Source organism: Mytilus trossulus, chromosome 8 (assembly GCF_036588685.1).
Source record: "Mytilus trossulus isolate FHL-02 chromosome 8, PNRI_Mtr1.1.1.hap1, whole genome shotgun sequence".
Lineage (NCBI taxonomy): Eukaryota > Metazoa > Mollusca > Bivalvia > Mytilida > Mytilidae > Mytilus > Mytilus trossulus.
In genome coordinates, this window is record NC_086380.1 from 65,526,878 (window position 1) to 65,553,017 (window position 26,140).

At 32.2% G+C, this 26,140-nt stretch overlaps 3 protein-coding genes across 4 annotated transcripts; 1 reads left to right on the forward strand and 2 right to left on the reverse strand.

The window, feature by feature from the left end:
* Positions 1-1,422: 1,422 nt before the first annotated feature.
* LOC134727867 (nucleoside hydrolase-like) lies at positions 1,423-10,569 on the reverse strand. Its single transcript, XM_063592262.1, has 5 exons — positions 10,379-10,569; positions 9,045-9,216; positions 7,524-7,640; positions 5,270-5,406; positions 1,423-1,752 (listed from the first exon to the last, which is right to left on the reverse strand). Exons 1-5 carry the CDS (start codon positions 10,556-10,558, stop codon positions 1,423-1,425), a joined length of 936 nt encoding a protein of 311 aa, XP_063448332.1. The 5' UTR covers positions 10,559-10,569.
* A 4,611-nt stretch (positions 10,570-15,180) lies between these two features.
* Positions 15,181-18,864, forward strand: LOC134681266 (toll-like receptor 4). The gene is made up of 2 exons (XM_063540818.1): positions 15,181-15,296; positions 16,184-18,864. The coding sequence occupies exon 2, from the start codon at positions 16,208-16,210 to the stop codon at positions 18,410-18,412; it is 2,205 nt and encodes a 734-aa protein (XP_063396888.1). The 5' UTR covers positions 15,181-15,296; positions 16,184-16,207; the 3' UTR covers positions 18,413-18,864.
* Positions 18,865-20,976: 2,112 nt separating this feature from the next.
* Positions 20,977-25,772, reverse strand: LOC134681267 (nucleoside hydrolase-like). 2 transcript variants are annotated; one of them, XM_063540820.1, is made up of 6 exons: positions 25,373-25,392; positions 24,139-24,343; positions 23,389-23,563; positions 22,527-22,643; positions 22,034-22,176; positions 20,977-21,366 (listed from the first exon to the last, which is right to left on the reverse strand). In XM_063540820.1, exons 2-6 carry the CDS (start codon positions 24,319-24,321, stop codon positions 21,037-21,039), a joined length of 948 nt encoding a protein of 315 aa, XP_063396890.1. In that variant the 5' UTR covers positions 24,322-24,343; positions 25,373-25,392; the 3' UTR covers positions 20,977-21,036. The 2 variants fall into 2 exon arrangements, with proteins under 2 accessions (XP_063396890.1, XP_063396889.1); XM_063540819.1 differs by lacking the exon at positions 25,373-25,392 and adding an exon at positions 25,611-25,772 and having other exon boundaries at positions 20,978-21,366.
* Between the last annotated feature and the right edge of the window lie 368 nt (positions 25,773-26,140).

Consider the following 26,140-nt stretch of genomic DNA (forward strand, 5'->3'; position numbering starts at 1 on the left):
CATGTTACTTTTATAAACGGTACAAATCCATTATCCTATTTGTAAACTGTTGTATAATAAGAGTTAAGTTTTCATGTCTTAAACAGTTCCGCTGCCGTAGCTGTCTTTTGATGAGTTTATCTACATTAAACATGTTATATGTTAACTTACAACTGAAAACATGTTTTACTATACAAACTTTTCATTTTAGTTGACATTCCAGAAATCCGGGTAGAAAGCCACATGAACATTTTTGTTATTGGAATTAAATTCTTGGGTGTTCTGTTCGCACTCGTGTAGCACATGTGTTTTTTGACATTTTCATATTCAAAATTGATTCCTGTTCATGTTGTGTGAGTTCAAAAATATCCATTAAAGTTTGTTCGGTGGGGCTTCGTTTTGGTTGTTTTTTTGGGGTGGGAAAAGAGTTCTTTGATCATTTTCAGTCTCGGACGATACCAATATTGAAGATCTATAAACAATCAGTAATGAATATTTCGAAAACATTTGTAATAAAACCATGTTACAATATATATCATTAGGTATCTTAAGTGTAGAATCAGTTTGTTACACCAAACAATTCCAAACTGTCATGTTCCCACTTCACAATATACATCGTGACAGTTCGTACAAGTGTTAAACATTAGATTAAAAAACAGTATTATAACTCAATCTTACAGGGTCTTATAAGGTCTGTCACTTTTACGACGATGTCTGACAAACAAATAAATGAATTTCGAAAAATAATCCTTGACATTTCATTTACGAGTATCACTACAGACAGCATATAATAATTATAAAAGAACAGGTATATTGTGCTTTTTATAAAGTGTTTTTTTTCATTGTTGCATTGTAACAGGTATATCTTCAGAATCGAATTTAGAAACCATGTGGTATAATCAGATTAAAGATTTATTGTCATTTTTCTTCGAAAAACTATTGTGTCGTTATCGATTTAAAATCCCAATTTTCGAAACTATTACGGAATTTCTATTGCCTTGGAATTTTCTCTTTTCTCATATGTGTGGTATACATGACGATCGTATCTTCATTTAGCTTTTAACGTATTAAGTTCAAACACATCAAACGAATGGATATCTCTTATTATATTCCTGACTTGGTACAGACATTTTCTGATGTAGAAAATGTTGGATTAAACTTGGTTTTAGAGCTTGCCAAACCTCTTCTTATTGACAGTCGCATCAAATCCCATTATATTAACAACGATGTGAGAACAAAACAAACAGACACAATAGGTAAAAACGTCACTAATAGAGGTATTAAAGGTAAGTGTTTTTCTAAATATATACAAAAAATCAGAAAGGCACAACTGAATACAAGATATAGGTTTGTCAAATAAAAAGAACAAAACTAAATCTATTTACTTTGTAATTACTTTTATTTCATGAAATATATATGAAATGTATATATTCATGGCAATTTTCACATAACCATGGACATGCAATATGATTTGACTTTATCTGTGTTGACTTTCTTGATTATCTTTACATTCGGCTTATTTCCCATTTTACCTGTCCAATCAATGACTAGCTGGCCTCTTGTATGATCACCTCCAATCTCAACAGTACACCATTTGTCAACAGAATCAGTTATAACTGTTTGGTCAATAGCAGTTGCCATTGTCAGCAGATCGTACGGTGAATATTTTGGGTGCTTTAGGAGTGTCTTGCAATAACGACTTTTTTTGCTGGAGAAAGCTTTAATAAATCGACTCTTTCTGGTATCCATATTGACCCATCTGTCATACCATTCCTACAATTGAGAGATATAAATAATATACGAGTAGGAAATTGATACTGCCATTATGGACTAAGTTTGCAAAACTCAAGTTTCAAATTTACATTAATTATTATTTAAAGATGGTACCTGTATTTCTGTGTGTAACCAAGTACCTATAATTCATAAAATACCATTAATTCATTGGTTTTGAGTTACAGAAAACGCATGGGAAAAGCTGATGCACACCTCCCAGAACGGGAGTGTCTCGCTGCATTAACTACCCATTGATGGACTTCGGCTGTTGACTGCTCTTTAGTCGAGTTGATGTCATTTTGACACATTCCTCATTTCCATTCTCAATTTCATTCCTGGAATAATTCGCATTGTACGAACAATCGTAAGAAGTTTTTTGCCGTTAAAATTAAAGGAACAGTAGTTTTTGTTATGTTATATGATTGATACTTTGTGGTTCAGGGCAAGTCTTCAAGAGGTATTGAATAAATCAGTGCTTTTACGATGAAGATATAAGTGTTGAAGACTGCATGCTACTCTTTATAAAAATATTAATATGTAAGTATATATGGGCGTTTTTTGGTGATAGTGTCCTTGGCGTATATTCCGAATTTCATTTAATAATAGACTCATCATAGATACCGGGACAAAATTTAGTATATACGCCAGACGCGCGTTTCGTCTACAAAAGACTCATCAGTGATGCTCGAGTCCACAAAAATTAAGGCCAAATGATATAAAAGAGGTCCACAATAACTAGTTCACAGTTAGTCCCCATTAGAATTCCGATAAACTGACGATATACGGAATCCCCAAAGCGAACAAAAATGTTATCTAGTAAAAATTCAAGGGCATATATAGTATCAAAGCATGTCCAATTAACATAGTTTTTTGTTTATTGCTACTAAAAAATGACCTAAAAGAGTTTGAACATATATATTCACATTCTGATTTTTTGAATGCCCATTTAATCATGTGTGTGATTTTTTTCTTAATGAGAATGTGAGGCAATGTGGTATACAGGGTAGAAAAATCAAAACTTTGAACAGATTCAAAATCACCAATATAAGCATGCAATTTATCAAGTACTTCCAACGAGTTCTTGACACTCCAAACGTAATATATTCCACTATTTTCGAAGGCCTTATTTGAACAATTTATTATAAGGTTTTTAATTGTACCAAGTGTGCTGGTAAGAAGAATAGACAATTTAGTAGTTGAACAATGGCTTGAAGACGAAATAAATCTATATTTTTAAGGGGTTTTGTGTAGCTTCGGAAGCCAATACATAGTTGGGACTTTCATTGTATTTGGCTCTGCTTGTAAAGCGGTGGCTAAAAGTTTATGTTTGTTACAGATTTCGTTTTCAGTCAGTTGGAATGTTGGTGAATTGGTGATTTCCTTTTTCAGAACCTCAATGTAAAATTTACGTCAAACAATAATAATATTATTAGCAGCTTTATCGGCCGGAACAAAAACAAATTCCTTGGCTAGTTCTTTTAGTTTATGTTTGATACGAGATATAGGTTTATTGTGGTTATTGTTAATAGTAAAATGTTCTTTAAAATGTTGAATACGTATATCAACTATCTTCATTACTGAATTAAAAAAAGAGTCCAAAAATTTTTTATCAGCTTTTTCCCGTTTTATCCATTTCATACAGTAAGTATGGAGTGAGTCGTGGATGATATTACGACACTCATTCCAATTAATAATTGACGGGGGACGATATTTAGGTCCTTTGCTGAGGAATGATTTTAACTCTCGGTCTTGAACGATGTTAATATTTCCTGTTATAACATGGGAAATGGGTCCATAAATATATTCGGAATTACTGCAATTACATGAAGTAGGTGTATTTTCACTGATATTAACATCTTTACACAGTTGACTATTATTAAACACAAATTGTTGGGTAGATTTCTTGTAAATATAACAAATAAGAGGTAGCTCAGTCTTGTCAAAATATCCAGGAATTTGTTCTTTAACAGAATGGTCCTTAAATATACCGGCAATATTTACTAAATCAAAGCCTTTATTGGTAGATAGATATAGGAAGATGTGGTGTGAGTGCCAATGAGACAACTCTCCATCCAAATAACAATTTCAAAAATTAAACCATTATAGGTTAAAGTACGGCCTTCAACACGGAGCCTTGGCTCACACCGAACAACAAGCTATAAAGGGCCCCAAAATATCTAGTGTAAAACCATTCAAACGGGAAAACCAACGGTCTAATCTATATAAACAAAACGAGAAACGAGAAACACGTATATATTACATAAACAAACGACAACTACTGTACATCAGATTCCTGACTTAGGACAGGTGCAAACATTTGCAGCGGGATTAAACGTTTTAATGGGCCCAAACCTTCTCCCTTTTTTTCTGAAACAATAGCATAACATCACAACATATAAAAACATACGATAAAATATCAATTAGCAGACTTAACGCAACCAAAAAATGTATGATTACACAAAGAACGAATAAATTTGATAATATTGACATACTTAATTTTAATAAAATGTTTTTTATGATCTTCAGGGCGATCAATTTTGGGAAATAATTTAGAATAACAATATGCCATAATAATTTGAACAATTTCATACTAAGACTGCTATATGAAATTGTGTTGCAATCCTCCAAAATTTTATTTAACTTATTAACCGGTAACGAACAGAGTTTTGTTAACAGATAATGTTTGCCGTTGTTTTTTGAAATAGAAATTACGTCTGAAATATTGGTATGATTAGCCCGAAATTTTCTTTGATTGCGATTTGTTCTACGACCGTGAGAACGGTTTTTACGAACAGTTTTAGAAACTATATCCAAAATGTTAACGGAATTGGTTCTAGATATATTACCAATTCCCATGATATTATCATTTAGACCGAGAGGGTAAACTGTCTGTAATTTTTTAATCCAATTTAATTCAATTATTTTCCGTGATCGTACAAACTTTGAATGCGATTCACCAGGCTGCTTATTTACTACTTCTAAAGGTTGAACTGCTAAATATTTAAAAGGATGGTTGTGCTTCTTAAGGTGTTGGTAAATGATACTTTTGAATTTATTTGGTCTTTTAAAACGATACAGACGTGCGTTTAGATAAATATCGTCCAGTTTCTCCTACGTACTGAATACCACACCCCGGTTTGTTTCATGTGATTAAATAAATAAAACTGTTTGTTTTTAAAGTTATATCAGTTTCAAAATTTAAAGAAAATGTGCAACCATTAAGCGTGGACCTTACCGTATTGTTGGTGGAAAGACGGGGACATGTAAGTCACTTTTTGGCATGACACTTATCGATAGAAGGGTAACCACGATTTTTATTGTTAAAAATGTTAGCGATGGTAGTATTTTTAGATAACCGATTTTGAAGATTGAGACATGTAGATACCCTTTGAACAAGTTTAGTATTTAGTATTTCTTAACCTATAATGGTTTACTTTTATAATTGTGGCTTTGATCGAGAGTTGTCTCATTGGCACTCATACCACATCTTCCTTTATCTATTGTCAATTTAACTTACCCATTTAAATCCATTTGCTTCTGCTGCTTCCAAAGACAATAGGTTTACTGGACACTTCAGCTCTTGCAGTGTGATATATGCTGCTTCCGGATCTGCGTAGAAGTTGTATTCTGCACCTAAACTTATATTTCCTCGTCCTATAAGATGAAAAAGAATTGCATACGTTGAAAAGTGTCGCATGCTTTTCGGTTTGATTTTATTGTGAAAGTTTCAAAGAATAAAATGAGTATTACATATACATTATCAAAAATTCATAAAAGATTTACATACCAGACATATACACCTTTCTATCATTTCATGCATTTGACCTTTTGCTTAAAGTATCTTATAAATGGAGCATACTTCTAAGACCTATGAATTATTAAAAATGTCAACAATAGCAGATAAATTCTGCCATACTGACCTGAACACCTAAACATCATTTCATAAACCACATATGACCCCCTTCCTTCGCTTTCAGAAATGGACCTAATCAGGTAACAATATCCTTAATCACTTGTCTATCAAATGAGGTCGAGGAGATGTAATCCGTGTCTTAAGAGCATGCAGACCTTTCAATAAACTAATATACTAAATACAGTTATCAAACTACGTATTGTACAAAATATGAAGCATCCAAGGCTAAATCTGTCCAAATATAAAGCTTTATACAAATAGTGTACGCCATTGACGTAATCTCCGCAGAATTGTTATAATTATATCTAACATGCTATAGCATTCAAGTTATGCTTGTCACTGAACCTGATATCAATAGTGTTGCCAATTTGGACCTTACCTATCATTATATGTGTTTTTTCTGTCTTGATTAAGTCACAACAATAAATCTCATCATAGGTTTTTGTTTATTGTTGCTTACTATTTACTTTTTATATCAAGAACTTCAAAAATTAGGTTTGTAGTGCCTATTCTTTTAAGAAGCATGGTGTGCAAAATGGATCAAATAATAAGTAATTTCGAAAAATGGCAAAACACTGGTTTATGTTTACTTTATATGCATTTTCAAGACAAAACAGTCAACCAGAATATGAAAAAAATGTTAAATCTACTTTTGCACTTTTGAGATATTTTCCCAAAAAAAATGTCACCGGGACAGAGCTGCACATAGATGTTTCAAAAGGATCAATTTTATTTGTTGGCAAAATGTCTGTCGGAAACAAACAAACAAACGTCTTTGCAAAACAGAAAAAAGACAAACAACAGTATATAGTTATCAAAAGTACCAGGATTATAATTTTATACGCCAGACGCGCGTTTCGTCTACATAAGACTCATCAGTGACGCTCAAATCAAAATAGTTAAAAAGCCAAACAAATACAAAGTTGAAGAGCATTGAGGACCCAAAATTCCAAAAAGTTGTGCCAAATACGGCTAAGGTAATCTACTCCTGGGGTAAGAAAATCCTTAGTTTTTTGAAAAATTCAAAGTTTTGTAAAACAGAAAATTTATAAAAATGACCATATAATTGATATTCATGTCAACACCGAAGTGCTGACTACTGGGGTGGTGATACCCTCGGGGACGAAACGTCCACCAGCAGTGGCATCGACCCAGTGGTGTAAATAGTTATCAAAAGTACCAGGATTATAATTTTATACGCCAGACGCGCGTTTCGTCTACATAAGACTCATCAGTGACGCTCAGATCAAAAGTTTTGTAAAAAAAACACTATTGATTTGAATTTAATGCAACCAGACTTTATCAATGACTCTTGTCTACTGTAAAAAATAAATCTCAAAAATACTAAGCTCCAAGGAAATTCAAAACGGAAAGTCCCTAATGAAATGGCAAATTTGAAAGTATAAAAATTTAAAGTAATCGACATTGAGAAATTTTTAAATATATGTGGTTTAAACCCTTTATATTCTTACTCATTAACGTTCTAATAAATCGTTCAATGTTTTTATATTTACATTGCAAGATTAATGTTTGCATGAATCGAAACATAACTTAACAGTTACCATGAAATCTTATAACAATAAATTTCATTGAGACCGTTACCTAACACGAAATGATATAGATCATTTAAACATTACTAGAATCTTTTTAAACATAGCTAGCATTAGAGGAACAAGGGTAAATTCTTCATGTCACTTTTGGTTGTATAGCTCCTCACAATTTATGCAGGGTTAATACATCGTTTGCTATAAACAATGGGTTCTGAGCCTTCAATCTTAAGATAAATTTAGAAAGGCGATTCGAATGTACAAAATCTATAAAAATAAATCTTTGTTTTGCATTTAACAGTAACACTCACCTTCAATGTTCCCTCCCATTATGAATACCTCTTTTAACTTTCCGCCAAAGTCTGGATCAAGACGTAAAGCCAAGGCAATATTTGTTAACGGTGCAACAGCTATCAGGGTAATTTCCCCTAAAAATATAATTGAATGTTGCACGGATAGGTTCGAAAAAGCTCTCAAACTTACATGTAGTGTAATAACAACAAACACGTTTGATATGATAGAACATACAATTATTAGATAAACCAGATTGAAATTAGTCTCCGTTTGGAGGAATATCTTTTCTTATAATTGCAAAATAATATAGATTCGAAAAAGCTCTAAAACTTACAAGTAGTGTATGAACAACAAACACATTTGATATGATACATACAAATATTAGATAAACCAGATCTATATATTAAGTAGGTTTGGCGGAATATCTGATAGCAAGGTAACTACTTTTGTCATATGTTTCATTTTCTCGGATATACTTCTAAGGTAATATTAGATCAATACATATGGTATAACCCTGCTGCATTTTTAGCCATGGTTACTAAACATTATGTTTAATGATAACATACAAACAATCGTATATGATATTAGTACTCAACACATCGAATATTTACTAATTTAGATTTGATAAACAATGAGCAAAATCAATTTTCTGATTGTGTTATATTTTACCGTTATCATATTTATTAGAAGAATAAAAACATTAAAATTACAAGACGGAACATGTATTAAGGATGTTTGCTACTCTGCTTCAAAATAAAAAGCTTTTTAAATGACTGTTCTAAAATTAAAGTATACATAAGGAACCTAAAAAGGCAGAAAAAAATGCTTGTTTTCGATATATAATACAAATTTGCCGGGAAATGATTCTCTCTAGATTTTTCATATTTTTCACTTCTGCCATTTTTTTGTTTCAAACTCCATGAAAAAATAACAAGGGTTAATAATAAGATTTTTAAATACGCCTTTTTACACAATATGTAATAAAATTTAAAAAAAGTAGGGGTTAGAGGGATAATTGTTTTAATGGCAATACATGGATAAATCCAGAGGATTTCTTATATCTGACAAAAAGTCAAAAACAAGAGGAGCAAATATCTTTAATTCATATTATTCATATTATGTTTATGGTTTAAATCAACAGTAAAAAAACAATAGTACGTTCCTGAGTGTAGCTTTTACGGTTTTATAGTTAAGATTATAACACAATGTTGACTGGTTTACCCCTATTTTTGACATTGTTACCTAATATGTCAATTTGTGTTGATCACGCATCGTTGTCAATATAATGGAATGAATTTGATGCGTTTGTTATACAAGAGAGAGGTTTAGCAAGCTATTAAACCAGGTTCAATCCACTTCTTTATAAGAAAATGCCTGTACCAAGTCAGGAATATTACAGGTTTTTTATTCATTCGTTTGATGTGTTTTATCTCTTGATTTTGTCATTAGATTAAGGACTTTCATTTTTTGAATTCTCCTCGGAGTTCAGTATTTTTGTGACTTTACTTTTTTCCATATTTTCGAACTGTAATATGTACCAGGGTTCTCGTCGGTAATTCTCAAGATGGCCTTCACTGCATGTTCTGATTTAATTAGATACATGTCAACAGGTATAGGATTCATCAGGTCACCTTGTCCGTCAGCGCCGTGTGCATCTGCAGGCTTTCTGTTGCCTACCATTGACCTACATGCTCCCTTATAAATCGGTATCTTTGAAGAAAAATATACATTCACAAACATTTTTTCATAAATCATAAATTTAACAAAATTGTATGATTGATCGAAGAATGATGAATTTGATCAATGGATTTATTTGAATTGCAGTAGTTGTGATTTGAATATTTTTTGGTCAAATTCAAAGGCAGGGTAAATAGTGTATTTTTTTATTATTTGTTTTTCTTATACAATAAAGGGGACTTATTCCATAGTTTCGTTTATATAAAAAAGAAGTTTTGGTATGATTGCCAATGAGACAACTCCCCACAACAGAGCACATACCACCATGAATTAACAATTATAAGTCCCCATACGGCCTTCAACAATAAGCAAGGCCCATACATCATAGTTAGCTATATAAGGTCCTGAAATGACAAATGTAAAATGATTGAAACGAGAAAACTAACGGCTAATTTTTGTACAAAAAAGGTAACGCAAACCAAATATGAACCACGTCAACGAACGACAACCGGTGTATAACAGGCCTCTGACTTGAGTCAGGCACGTACATACAGAATGCAGTGGGGTTAAACATTTTAGCGCGATCCCAACCCTCCCCTTACCAGTGAATGTGGTGTAACAGTACAATATCAGAAAGAACTATCAAAATCAGTTGAAAAAGGCGGAACTCATCAGATGGATACAAATAGAAATAAATCTAATAAAAACACAGCGTGGATGTGGCCGGATATTTGTATATCCCAACAACAAAAAGACACTCAGTACAGATCTGAGAGTACTCGTAGTTACTGACAGCTAGTTCAAAGCCACTAACAAATAATTCAAAATAATCATGCATCTAAGACTAAATTATCAATTAGTATACATCCAACATCTATAGGTCACCGTACGACAATATCAGTGTGTTCGTATATAGATTATCGGCAATTATCCATGTATACAAACATTCTTTAGGGTTAGGGCGTTCCTTGATAAAGATAAAACCAGAAAAGGTCTTCGATCGCACAAAAACCTATAAAGTGTTATTTTCCTTCACAAACGAAGTCTTGTGAAATAAATATATGTAACTGTTCCTTCCGGGGAGGCTCTTTGTAAAACCACCGTCAGCAATTAATGAACAACTAGCCTGTGACTTTTATACAAAAATCGTAAACAATTCGTTCCAAAGCCCTTATTGAAGTAACCTTATACTTACATCTAGTCGATCACAAACTTTCAGGACCCTCAGAGTATTTCTACATACGTTGTCAATATCAACATTACCATTTACGCACGTGATAGCCAAAATGTCAACGTCAGATCTCGAAAGAGCAAGCATTAATGCTTTTGAATCATCAACGCCAGTATCCACGTCTATAATCAGTTTCGTCGCCATCTTTTCAATTATGCCTTTATGTTAAAACATATATATATCAACAATAAATGTAAATGCTAATATAAATATGGACAGTCAGGTAAATGCAAAACATGTACGACAGGGCCAATACGAGTACCTAAAGTCAAGTTAGGTATTGTTTATCTTCAATGTTATTGATATTCAGTTTTGTAAGTTACATTGTTTATTTATACAGTTAAATTACTGTTAATTGTTTTATTTTGATAAACAAAAATATACTAACGGTAATTACTCAACTGCCATTAATGTGTTATAGAAAACTATTATAAAGTAGGTAAGGAAGTAAAAAGTTACTCATTATGACTTGATTATCATACCCAAACTTGTATTAAAAGTATCAGTAAACCGTTAGTAGTCGTCCAGATTTAAACGTGCATACAAATCCAATCTTGTCACTGTCAAATTGCTGATTGAATATTTGTTTATTCTGTTTGATAAATTCTGAGACGAATGTGTAACGGTCACATGTCACAGCTCAAAAATGTTCAAGCTGTTAAAAAAATATAAATCATTCTGTCTTGTACTCTCTTCGTAGATCTCTAAGATCACCCCCAGATTGTGTTGGGTTCCTGTTGCTTAGTCTTCAGTGTTCTATGTTGTGTTTATTGTACTATTGTTTGTCTGTTTTTCTTTTTCTTTTTTAGCCATGGCGTTGTCAGTTCTATTTTCTATTTATGAGTTTGAATGTCCCACCGGTATCTTTCGCCCCTCTTTTAGTAAAATATAACAAGAAATGTTAATTTTAATTCAACATATTGAATAATTAAAACTACTGGCAAAGAAGAAGTATGGTTTCTTACACATAAAATAAAGCGTCTACGTCATAACGGTAAATATTAAGATTTACAAGATAGACAATTGTAGCTGCAGCATATGCTGCATAGCTCTATTCATACAGATGAGTATAATCAACACTCGGAAGATACTAGGTTCATGATTTGCACATTTCTACGGGCGTTTCATTTACATACGACTCATCGGTGACGCTAAATAAAGGTAACAGTAGTATACCGCTGTTCAAAACTCATAAATCCATGGACAAAAAACAAAATCGGGGTAACAAACCAAAACCGAGCGAAACGCATTAAATATAAGAGGAGAACAACGACACAACACCGAAACGCAACACACACAGAAACGGACCAAGCATCAGACAAAACACCACGAGAATAACAAATATAACATGAAAACCAAATACATGAATTTGGGATAGACAAGTACCGTGCCACGTCTTTTCTCCATATCTCAAAGAGGAAACACAAACGACTCAACGTTAAAATGCAACTCATAGAGAAACGAACAATAATATAACAATGGCCATCTTCCTGACTTGGTACAGGACACTTTTAAAGGGGAATAAAAGTGGTGGGTTGAACCTGGTTTTATGGCATGCCAAACCTCGCACTTTAATGGCAAAGTTAGATATAACATTGAAATGACAACATAATATAACAGGACTACAATACAAATAAATAGGAGATTATATCATTTTATAAATTAAAACAGTTTGTAGGCCAAATCAAATACGAAGTTGGAGAGATTCGTCCCCGGTTTTTAGTGGGTTCTTGTTGCTCAATCTTCAGTTTGCTGTGTTTTGTTTTGTATACTGTGGTTCGTCTTTTCGTCGTTTTCGTCTTTTGCCATGGTATTGTCAGATTGTTTTCGTCTTTTGAGTTTGCATATCCCTTTTGTACTTTTCGCCCCTCTTTTTCATTCAATTATTTTCATAAAAAGCTTTGTATGTGAGTTGCAGCTGATACTTTCTAATACTTTTCCTGCTCTTAATTAAGTGTTATATATAATATAAAGTGTTTATTTAATTTTCCAGTTTTAAAAAAAATATTTTGGTGATAATAAAAAGAACAAAGATAATGATTCATCTTGTGTACGCATGTGTTTACTAAAACCAAAGGTAGGCAATGGAATAGTAATGAATTAAATAGTCAAAATTATTCAAGCCTTTCAAATTCTGTTAATTTAATTAATAAAAGAACAGGCGTGATAAACCTTGCAGAAAAAGGCACTTTGTGATGTCGTAATGACGTCAAAAACAGGTCGAAATGGTTATATTTGATTTATTATTGCCGTTCTTCGTGTAGTTTTTTGCTGTTGTCAACATAGATATTAGCCAATGACTTACCAAAACGATATTTCAGTGTAATCTCTGTAAAATCTACCTCGTAGCAATATGTCTTTTTGCTGATAAGTCTTTGCTGATATCTTATGACACGATTTGAAAATGAGGCTTTCTTGGCAATTTTGCAGTTTTGAACTAAATGCAATTAAAATAGCCAAAAAATACAAATATGTATGACAAAATTCAAACATCAAAAAAATATGATGATAGACTTTAGACCACATGTAGATGTTCTTTTGCAACTTTCTATTATCCTTTGATTTTGATTTATTTTTTCAATTTAAACTTCTTTTCTTCACAAAAAATACGCGGTACGTAAAACTGAAATGTATATTTTGAAACGCCTTTAGTTGCTTGAACATGCCTCCACTCTCAATGTTACAACGTGAAAATACAAAAAAGACATTCGCATTTTTTGTGGAATTAAGACAGTTTATCTGTTTTTTTATCTTTTTGCTTTGATTTGAAGTTATATTTCTATTGACATAACTGTATGGAGGGATAACCCCTAACATATTGATTGATTGATTGGTGTTTAACGCCACTTTTAACACTATTGTGCTATTTCGTGGCGGTCATTTGTATTGGTGAAAGATTTTAAGAAGCCGGTGTGCCCGGAGAGAAAAAAAAAGTAAAATCACAAAAATACTGAACTCAGAGGAAAATCAATTAGGAAAGTCCATAATCACATGGCAAAATCAAATAACAAAACGCATCAAAAACGAATGGACAAGAACTGTCATATTCCTGAATTGAGAACCACCAACCTTCGGTAGGAAAACTGACAATTCTAGTCGATTCACATTAGAGTTGAGTGCACCTGCCCCGTGCGGGATTCAAACTCACAACCTCAATGTTGACCGGCTAGTGATATAGTAGTTCGACTACTTTGACCACTGGGCCACCGAGCCCCCTTAACAACAAATAGTTAGACATATGTTGATGAGCATTTATCAATTCATGAAGCGCATCAGTTCTTGTGCATAGGCGAATCCAGGGGGGGCGGGACCGGAATCCCCCCTTTGTGGGTTTATTATATAGGGAAGCACTAAATCATGACTGGAGCGGGTCCCCTCTTAGGGCAGTTAGTGCCCCCCCCCCCCCCTTATGGAAATTTCTGGATCCGCTACGGTTATGTCTAGTTATTACTTGATAATAACCTTGCACTTTTAATGTTTCTTCAATTCTTTAAACAGTATAGTGTTGCTCTTCGACTCAGGAAGAATTTGTCAAGCTATTTCAAGCAAAGTTGATGATTTTTTAGCCCCTGCTTGATAAAATATCTCTGGACTGATTTTACCGTTACAACAGATAGATATTAGTATATGAATAAGAATAGGATGTAGGTTTCAAAATATAAAATATACTTTTTTTAATATTTCATTGCATTCTTAACGTAGGATGAGGTAATAAATAATTTCCTGTTTTAGCTAGCAAACAAAGTGGATATCCTGTTTCTTGTTATATAGACTAATACATTTTCTGTAAACCTATAAGAGTTCAAACCGTTAAGAGTTTACGCATATTGATCTACTTTATGTTGTCAATGTTCCTTGCTTTCGTAATTAGTTTGACCTACCAAACTGCTAAATCCGAGCGCCACTGGCGAGTCTAATGTACACAGAACGATAGTCTTGTGTATTAAAATATACGAATAGCTGTTGTATCTGTGGATATTTAACCTGTACTTATTTGTCTGTAGGGTTAAAATAAGATTTACTTAATCTTTTTTTTCGAAAATGAGGGTTAAAATAATATCATGGTTATGCATATGTTCAACATTCAATCGAAAGGTTAAGTGTCCCATTTCTTTTTTAATGTATTAAGGAGAACAGAGACATCATTACACGTTGATATTGTTAACAGATAATCCGAATTGATAATGAAATTCTTAAATATTGAATGTAATCGCTAGTTTTAAAAGATGTCAATTTTAACAATTGAAAAATTGTAAATGCGTAAAAACATACATTTTATGAATTCTATCTAAATTTTCGCTGTTAAGTTCAATTTTACAAATGAGACACTAATTCTTGTGAACCCTGATTCTGAAGGAATGGACTCCTTCATATTAGGTATATATTGCAGTTAAATATGGTCAATGTAGAAAATATATTCATTAACTAAAAATCTCTGATACCTTATATGGCTTTGGCAGTACATTTTGGTTGCTTTCTGTTTTATCACCTTTTAAGTATTATCAAGATTTGGATTTAAAATTTTTGGCAGAGTGCTTCACTGAAGAAACATAAATAGTCGAAATGCACATATACCGCAGTAAAACTTGTATGTTAAATGTTATTATCTAAAACAAGCAGTGAAAATGTAATATAGAATTGTATTGTCACACTATTTATATTAATAATAAAATGCTAATTTGATGACTCTATATATCAAAATTATGGATAAGGAAGTTACAATAACAATTGCAAAGTGTTTTTTTTTTCTATAAAGGAAGTAAAAACGTCAATAAAGTAAAATGAAATCCTGTGATGTAATTTACTTTTACACATTATATCTGGACAAAACACAGAGAGGAAGCTGATGATATAGCTTTGAATATAAATTATCCTACTAAAGGTCAGTTTTTAGCTGTATTGTTTAAATTCTCCGGTAATTGAATTGTTATTGGTAATTCGTTTTATTTAAATAATTATGTGGTCTTTTAAAACTCATAATGGATAGACTGGACGGTTCTATCACTTAATCAAATATCTTGGAATATGGGAGTTAGATAAACTAACTTAAATAATTGTTAATTTATAAATGTATATAAATATATATATATATACAACTCGTCTAAACATCAACCAAACAATGTTAGATCTGTAAATTTGCTTTCGCAATTTGTTTGTTCTTCCCTCGCCGGCATTCGAACTTATGCTACTGAGATATTGTGACACCAAATCTCCTGCACTGTAGCCGTCCCGCTAGACCACACGACCACCTGGGCTTCATAAAAATGAAGCTTTCGGTGGCCGGTTGTTAGCTTACCACGTCAGTTTTGATCTAGCGTCGTACTACAATACATGATATATAAGGCATGAAGATGTTATTCTTACAGCTAAATTATCTATAGTAAAGGATCCTACAAATTAATGTAAGATACAGTCACAGAAAATAATTATATTTATAAATACGTCTGAGCCAATGACAACTCTACAACAGATTTTTCCATCAGATCACCAGCAGTGATGGTGATACATGGCTGTGTATATTATGTATATAAAAGTTTTCAGATATCAATTTGTTTATAAGGGCTGTCAACAAACTTCATCAACTTTGAAAGAGAATTTAAAAGCTTCAATTAACTAATCTAAAAATGCTATTGCATGGTAGTGGAAGCGTCGTTGACGAAGTTGTTTGCTAAACGATCATCAACAAAAATTGAATTGATATTTGTTGTTTATGTCAGGCTGATTGTGTTAAACAATATGGCATTATGAATAATTTAATCTTTTTTACAGGCAAGTGCACGAAGAGAGATCGAAATGAAAGTCATAGTAATTCTAAAGTTTTGTTTAGTGTTATGTTTCTTAAAACATACAATCAAAACAGAGTCCGTGAAATCTGATCTGATATTACCCTGTGCAAACTTTACCGACCAAGAAGAACTGTACGTAGACTGTTCTTATAGAAACCTAACAATTATTCCACGTTTGCCAGACAATACTATTCACCTTTATTTACAGCACAACTTCCTGATGCAAATACCAGATAATACATTCGAAAACATGACAAATCTTAGGACGTTAGATTTATCATTCAACATGTTGATGTTGTATACCAACAAGACGTTCAATGGTCTTCGACACCTACAAACTCTTAAACTCGGGAACAATATTATTAGTCGTATACCAAATAAAACCTTTGGCGGTATGAAGAAGCTTATAGAACTTGATATATCATATTGCCATGTATCATCAATTAATGAACAAACATTTTATGGGCTAAATAACCTCGTACATCTCGCTCTCGAAAAGAATGGTTTGTATTACAATAAGAAACAACTTCCGAAGGGAAGCTTTCAGCCTTTAAAATCCTTGAAACAGCTCTCTATTCGAAACAATAATTTTGGAGCAATTAATAAAATTTTCCCAGATGAGACAATTGCAGATTTAATCCTGTTAGAAGTATTAGTATTAGATGTTAGCTGTGTGGATCATAATATGCAGTTATTTGGAAAGGGGTTTTCCTCACTTCAAAATCTCCGAACACTCAATTTTAGTATTTGTGATGCCGTTTCCCTCCATAATGATACATTCAAGTATACACCACATCTAACCAATGTCTATATAAGCAAGTGCAACATTCTACGGATCGATGGGTTAGGAGCATTTATGAAACTCGGAAGACTGACAGTTTTAGAATTGGATATAGATATAACTGAAGGATTAATGCCAGCAGTTCATACATTTCCATGGGACAAAATAAATAATGCACTCTACAATACACACATTCGTGAATTGTATTGTTTCAAGAATATCGACGTTCTAGTTTTCCCAAAACAACGTAGTATACGGGCCCCACCTAATCTTCGAAGTCTAGCTTTCAGTAATTTGGGTTTTAGTCAGATATTGCTTAATCTCACATACGTGACAACCCTTAAAATCGATGGAAACAAACTTGGAAACTATTTAGCGAACAATACCTATATGATGACCAAATACAATAGACTTGAATTTATCTCGCTCTCAAATAATTCAATTTTTAAACTAAATTCTGAATTATTCAATGACCAACCGCACTTGAAAGTCATTGACTTAAGTTATAATTTCCTTAAGCATATCAACTTTCACTTGAAACATATGATATATTTAGAGATGCTTAATCTTGCAAATAATTCAATCGTTTATTTAGATGATGATTCAATAGCGAATATAGATCAAATTCTTAATGAAAATAATAATCTAAAAATAAATCTGGGTGGAAATCCCCTTAACTGTGGCTGCTCTTTACTCCCTTACTTGAAATGGATGATTAATGTTCGTGAACATTTTGTAAATTTTAATCAATACAAATGCGTTCTAGAAAACGGGAGCATGCCAATGTCAAATTCTTTTGAGGACTTAATACTTCATCTTCAAACAGACTGCATGAATTACTCATATTTGATAGTTGGCGTGTCATTCACTTTATTTGGCTTCATATCATTATTGATAGCATCTCTCATTTATAGACACAGGTGGAAACTCCGTTATTTATTTTATACAGCAAAATTGAGATATGCCCATCAAAATAACATGGACAATCGTGGACAATACGTCTACGATGCTTTTATATCTTACTCCGACGAAATAAGAACGTTTGTAACGAAAGACTGTATTGATAATCTTGAACAAGACGGACATTTTAAACTATGTATACATCATCGAGACTTTCTACCGGGCGCAGCCATAACTGACAATATCACCCAAGCCATCCAAAGCAGTCGAAAAACAATCTGCATCATAACGAGGTCTTTTATCGAATCTGACTATTGCATGTTTGAATATAATATGGCAAGAATGGAAAGTATTCACAGAAAGAAAGACAAATGTCTAATTTTTCTTGTGTTTTACGAGCAACTGCAACCAGAGGAGTTACCTTTAGTATTATATGAAATTATTCAGAAAAAAACATATATCGAATACCCAGGTGATGTGCACGGAAATTTCATTTTCTGGGAGAAAATCAAAGACGCTATCAATGCATAAAAGAGGAATTATCAATCTGACTATTATTAAAAACTACAAATATATTCAAATGAGTATCAACACATGACAAATTAAATATTAAGTCTTTTTTTTAAAAAAGCAAAATATTTTGAAGTTGGAGAGTTTGAGACAGAGCAGATGATACTAGGACTGTGTTTTAATAAAATCGTTATTTTATTTATTTATAAGCTTTGAGAGGAGATTTAGAAAGAATATTTTTCGTCATAGTAGTAGAATTGGTACAGCTTTGTAGTGAACTCAATGCTATTTAGGCAATATTGGAACAACTTAAGATATATATCATTAAACATGACACATATTCGATGGTCCTTTTCATTCAAATTCTGATGCTTAAAAGATCTCAAATTCATTATCGGAAACAATTGTTGAACGGAAATTCATTTTGAAATCTATGTATCAAAACTTATTGCATAAACCTATCATTCATTTTGTCTCTGTTTTGTTATTTAGTGCATTTTTTGTCTTATAAATACCGTAATTTTAAACCGTGAAGAAAAAGATACTCAGAAGTGTATTTCGATGCGACTTTTTTTTATGTATTTCATGTCAAAAAGAGGCGGGACAATCAAAATTCCCACGTCGAAGAAAGACCGACAAAAGCATGGAAAAAAGACAAACAAACAATCAAGCAAACAATCAAGAAAACACTACACAGAAAAATAAAGACTGAGCAACAAGAACCTCACAAAAAAGGGGGTGTTCCGGAAGACAAAATGATAGTGGGGTTCAATTTAATCAACATTTTGTTGCATAATGCATCTAGAATAATGTGTTAGTTCTAGGCAATGCGTGTGTGTTAAACGCATTAAATTAACATGGAAACAATGTATCCGAACTAAGAATAAGGGAGCTTTCTTGGAATAAGGAGCAACACCATCAGATTAAGTTACAGTTAGTATTATATCATTGAAGTGCATGAATCTTGCATTATATTTAAAACTCAATTAAGCGTTATTTTGGCGAGATAGACTTTTGTTAGCGCTAGTGTATGAAAAATGTTAAATGTTTGTCAGATTTTTTTAATCAATCAGGCTTTAAAAGTATACCTCATGCTTCAATTTTACTATCTTTCTTTTATGTTGCTCAGTCTTTCGTGTTTTATAAACTGTTAGTTTTTGCCATGGCATTGTCAGTGTATCCTTTTCTATGTATATTGGTTTAAACATTAAATTTTTAGTGGTCATCACAATACTGGTGTTCAAATAGTAAGATTTTTTTAAATTCCTGTAAGATTAAGCTTCACTGTTCATGCTGTTCGACATTTAAAATTGAGCCTTTTTCGGTTGACTCTGTTAGTTTCCTTTATTTGTATGATAGCTAATTAACAACGTGTTTTATACTTGTTATATAATGAAGCGGTACATGTTACTGTAAATTCAGAAATTATGGCGTGGTTTTTATTAATGAGATTAATACGACTTGGTGAGTATTGCAAACATAAGAACTCGAATTCTGATATCAGATACACATACCTTTATGCAGATTTTCCTCAATTGAATTATCGATGTCGTATTTTTGTCTATTCTTAACATCAAAATCGACATAATAAATACACAAAATAATTTCAGAATTTACGGTATATACGTTTTAGACTTAAATTGAAATCCTCTATTTTGGAAAGTTTTTTATGTTATGTTTTATGGAGAAAATGTCCCCAAATTTAAATTTGAGTTTAAAATATGATAGACATGTTTTGTTTAAGAGTTGATGAAAACTTTAAAGAGTAAAAATTCATTGCTCAGTGTCATTGTTGCCGTCATCAAAACAGAGGTTAAAACATTTTAAAAAGTTAAAGCTGACTTGGTTTATTACATTTTAGGAACATATCTTGTGTTTTTATTTCCAGCATACTTTTTTTTTGTTTACTAGCTCATTGCGATATGAAATAAATCGCTAGAAACATTCGTTGAATAGCAGTGGGACATGAAAATGACAAGATATATAGAAATGTCCATATGCAATTGAGCTTTGGGTTTTCGTCAGTTCTTTGTCTAGAAGTAAACATATTTGATACCAGGTGAGCTACGCCTAATATGTTTTAATCTTGATTTGTATGTTCTTAATTAAATTACGAGATTTGATAAACTCGTCGATAAACTAATAGTGTTTCTGGATTAAAAAAAAAGTTCAATTCAATGACAGACAATTGTATGCAAAGAAACAGGATGAAATAAAATTGAAAAATATGTAAGAATCACTGTATAAATTTCGCGTGTCCGAAGACCTTTTTCTGGATTTACCTACGATTTGAACGATCAAGGTCACAACTCTAAGAAATTCCGGGTTGTATAAATACGTAGAAACTTTGGAAGCAATATGAAACCAAAACTACAAAACAAAAATCAACATGTTCTTCGAAAAATATAAAATACCAAGGAAGCAATTAGAAACCATACGTTTACGCAATGTACTAAACCAAAACACAACAAAATTAGAGAAGTTCCTGCTTTAGGCACCAATCATATTACTAATGACATGAAAAATAATGCCGTTGATCAATTATTATGGTTGTCTTTCATTTAATGTAGAAATTTTAAAAAAAAGTACCATTGTTTGACAGTCTAAACTTTATTCAAAGAGTATAAACTACAGACTTACATTGGTTAAAGAACCATGGACATATAGTATTCTTTGGCTTTCTCAATACTAAATTTCTTTACTATTCTGACGTTTGGAGGATTTTTGGTTTTATTTCTCCAGTCAGAAATTAGCTGACCCCTGGTATGAACTCCACCTAATTCCACAGTTGACCATACATGTAAATACTCCGTTATTATATTATTATCAATAGCTAAAGCCATAGCTAATAGGTCACACAAAGAAAAGTCTTCTGTTTTGATGATATTTCTGTTCCGTTCAGCTGTCATGTGGCAGATCTTTTTAAAGAAACGTGCCTTATTGCTGTCCACTTCCACCCATTGGTTATACCAATCCTGTGAAATAAGACAAGACATAAAATTGTTTGTTTATTATCAAATTTCTTAAAATATCATAATGATTTAATTCCATTCAAATAAATAAAAATAAATGTTGAAATATTAACCTAAAACAAAAGAGAGATTCAAGAATGTGTAAGATCTTTTTTTAAAGAAACGTGCTTCATTGGTGTCCACTTCCTACCATGGATCATACCAATCCTGTAAAATACTACTTAACATGAAATTGTTTTCTTTATCATAAAATTTCTTAAGACACCATAATGATTTAATTCCATTAAAAGGAATAAAAATAAATCATGAATTATAAAACTTAAAACACAAATGAGATTCAAGAATGTGTAAGTCCATAAATAAACATCTTGTACAGTCATTAACCAGTAAATATATTAATCTAAATAATCTTATCAAACTTATGAGGTGATATAGGTGCATATTCTTTGTAATGGAATTCAGAATAAGCACTAAATATATCGGAAAAACATGCATTAAATGCAAAGTTGTATATAGATCAAATATAAAAACTATTGTTTACACTGTATACATCATGATCACTTTCAAAGAAGTGGTTCATGAAATTTTAGACCATCTTATCATGAGTAAGCGTAATAACAAAACTTTTTGAGTATCAATTGCTCCCCAAAATCAGAAATATATTACTTACCCAAGAAACCCCTGCACCTACAGATTTACACAGTTCCCAGGAAACTATCGTAGTTTGACAATGAAGCTCTTGTAATGTGACGTAAGCAGCTTCTGGATCAGCAAAGAAATTGAATTCAGCTCCAAGTCTATCACCTCCCTTTCCTGAAAATATATGTTTCACTAATCTTCAGAAAGAATAAAAAGTGACCTTGATAACCACGTATCGAGGAGGTTCTAATTATCCGGTTCTTGTGATAACGAGTATTTATTTATTTTATAAATTTTGTTAGGGGATTCAAAGAGCCGTTTGCCATATATTTGCTCGATGTTATCTACAATATATAAAGACGACAGACGATTAAAAGTTCGTTGGATGAACAGGTGCATGTTGGCATATTTCTTTGCTGTTTTGGGTTTCTGACTCATTGAACTTTATTTATCGTCTATTTTTTTTTACGTCTGATCTTTAATACTGCATTAATGTAGCGTTTTATACTTCACATAATATATACCTTCTATATTTCCTCCCATAATGAAAACTTCTTTTAACTTGCTGCCGAAGTCAGGTTCAAGTCTGAGGGCTAGTGCAATGTTTGTTAATGGTGCCAAAGCCACTAATGTTATTTCTCCTAAAATTTAAAAATGCATGTTTTAATTCATGAGTAATCTTTCTTCTTAGTACCATTAAATTCATCTGTCGAATAGTGCCTAACAACATTGCCATACGATGGCGAAGTTGTGAAAATCCTACACCTGGTGATTTCAAGTACTAATGTCTTGAGGTTATAATTTATAATAATATAGTACAGGCTTTTACTAACATTAGATGGCAAGTAAGCTGCACTTTTGAAACAGACAATGATGACAGAAATATTATTTGTTTCGATGAAAACATTTTAGGAGGAGATCCGAAGACAGCAAGTGGCATTGAAAATCGTAGGTCGATTAAAACATATATAACCATGGCCTATAGAGAAAATAAATATGTTAAACGTTCTACATTTGTTTGACTACATTCAATCCATCATAAAAAGGGCTTCAATTTAAGCGGTGCATGCGTGTTTATTTCGTTTGAAAATTAATTCAGGTCGGGTGATGTAAAGATTGTAAAAAAAAGAAGATATGGTATGATTGCCAATGAGACAGCTATCCAAAAAAGACCAAAATGACACAGACATTAACAACTGTAATTTGGTTTATCGTCGTATTCTCGCGAAGAGGAAGTTTTTACATAATGACATTGTGAAACATTTTACTTCCACCTGCTTAAGCGGATGACGTAAAAATTACGATAAAATCGCGGGAAGCATACGCGTCAATTCTGTTATATCAATTTTATCCTGAGTTCTCTAGTTTGCTTAAATTCGTAGTTACCTGGATTTTCGTTGACCAATCGTAAAAGAGCATTTACAGCATGTTCCTTTTTAATCATGGTAACATCTACAGGTTCGTGATTCGGTGCATCGCCTAGTCCATCGTTGCCATGGTAATGTGAAGCTTGTTCTCCTTCGCCCAAAATAGATTTTTCTGCACCTTTATAAACTGGTATCTACGAGCAAATATGATAGAAGAATAACCTCATCAAAGATAATCTTAAAAACCAGAGGCGCGTTTAGGCTACAAAAGACTGATCAGTGATGCTCGAATCAAAAAGTTGAATTGGTCAAAAATTGCAATCAAGTTGAAGAGTAACAATTTATTCATAAATAAATCATCTTGGAATATTGAGACAGGATTTCATAAATGATGATAGGGTTACAATGTATAATTAAAATTATTGAAAGCTTTTTCGTCACTTAACATGGTTCAGACTATTCTGTTGATTCTAATGAATTCAATGGATGTTCAGAGGTATATAACGAACTTAATTTAATGATACTTATAGATAATGATACCTTAGTTCTATATGTATCATTTTGAGTAAACGTGAAACAGACCAACTAGGCCTGATTCGTTTATCATATTTAAACCTTTAAACACATCCTTTACGGGAGGTAATATTATTAAAACTAGAATTGTTCATCCCAATTCCCCCATCGAGCGTAAAACGCAGTGAAAATAATGAAATTCAATTGTCATAGGACAGAGAAATTGAACATTTTTCTATGATATACATGTACTTACATCAAGTCTGTTGCACACTTTCAAAACTCTGAGAGTATTCCGGCATACATCCTCAATTCCGACATTGCCATTAACACAAGTTATTGCCACCACCTCTACTTCCGGTCTGGCCAGTGCTAACATTATGGCTGAAGCGTCGTCTACGCCAGTGTCCACATCTATTATCATCTTCATCGCCGCCATCTTGATTTAAGTTTCTATTATCCTAATCGGAGATTCAGATAATAAGAAAGTAATGTATACATCATTGTCCTTTTTATTCTAATACATATGTTGTATATATTATTAAGAAATTTAATTATTCAAGTATGTGCTTGTGAATAAATTTGATATCATCTCCATCTCTTAGTACGAGAGGCAATAGAATATCCAAACAAAAATGACGTTTAGGGGTTATTTAAAAAAAAGTTTATTTTGAAGCCTTCTTGTCAATTGAGTATTTCTAAAGATCTTTTCAAAATACTCTCGTGCATGATCATGAGAACTACTGATTATATAAGTTTCCTCTTAACAAGCTTAATGTGTTCTTCCTTTCTAGATTCAAAATTAATATGATTGGTTTAGAAGTTTAGAATGCAGTAAGCTTCAGTTACAGTAATCTTTGTCACGTATTTTGATAAAATTACAGAAATTACATAAACAACATATTGTAAATAAATATAAGAAGAAACATGTGAAATAATGTGAATGAAAGCTTTCTCACAGGCAAATAACCCATAGTTGTTAGATATAAGGTTATACACCACAGCATGGGTCAGGGGACACATTCATTTCTACTGCACCAACACAACACGATTTAACATTGGAGGTTTGATAATTGTAAGACAAATTTATGAACTTTTGATGACAATGTGAGACAACACACCTTTCTCAGACCAAATTCCATACAAGTTAAGAAATATATATCACAGTACAAAAGTATTACCGTATAACTGTACCCTGACCTTAATGTCATATTACATCAACCATTGTCAACTGTTCTAATAGACTCACAACTTTTAAGCAATCTCCAAAATATGAAACCCATTTGTAAAATTTTAGATTTGAAATTAATAGAAAAGCAGTGTTGACTTTTAAAATATCTAGTAGCACTCATGACGCACCATATTTTCTTGTACACAACATTTATTTAATACTCGACCTAGTTAATAAACTTTTACGTTTTGTTGTAAAGGTCGATTTATTCTTTCTACCCAAAAAATTACTGTAGACACTGTACTTTACAAAAACTTACAAAGAGACTCTTATTCTTTATCGATTATATATAGGTATAGTAAATTGAATTATTAAATCATCATTGAGCACTGGTCACTGAATATATCAATAGCAGTTTACATGTACGACAGGTCGTCATTCCATTTGAGTTGTTTACAACAAAATAAACATAGTGAGATATGCATAATGTCATCACTATTTGTATAACAAATTACCGATGTATATTTTTAATACACCATATAAAATATAAACTTTACCTGAACAGAATACGCCGTATATATCACATGTGGATTGTCAATAGCCCGTGGTTTGTCAATCATTAACTGTTATCAACCTGTCCGGAAACTTCAGCATTAATTAGTCCAGTCAAACTAAGATTTTACCTCACACTAATTGCAACAGAAAATGTTTTAGTTTTAATCTATGGCATTATGCCCTTTATATACACAGAAAAAAGTCCCAGAAAATGTAACTTGAGGAAAACTCAAAATCAGCATTTTTAATTTCCTATGGAAATTAAAGGGGCTCCTGGGTATATAAAATGATTTTTTTTTCTAATATAGGATTTCGCTATATTTTTTCATAAATGAACTTTATCATATACTTAAAAGAAAAATGAGATAAAAAAATGGGGTCACCGTTCATTTATTCTTGTTAATGTCCTTTTTTCGGTTGAACTAATACATGTAATAGCCTCTGCGAGATGAAATTCATGAACTGATGAACCACCATGAACTGTTCATGAATGTTCATGAACAATGCATGACTGTTCATAATGAGTTCATTA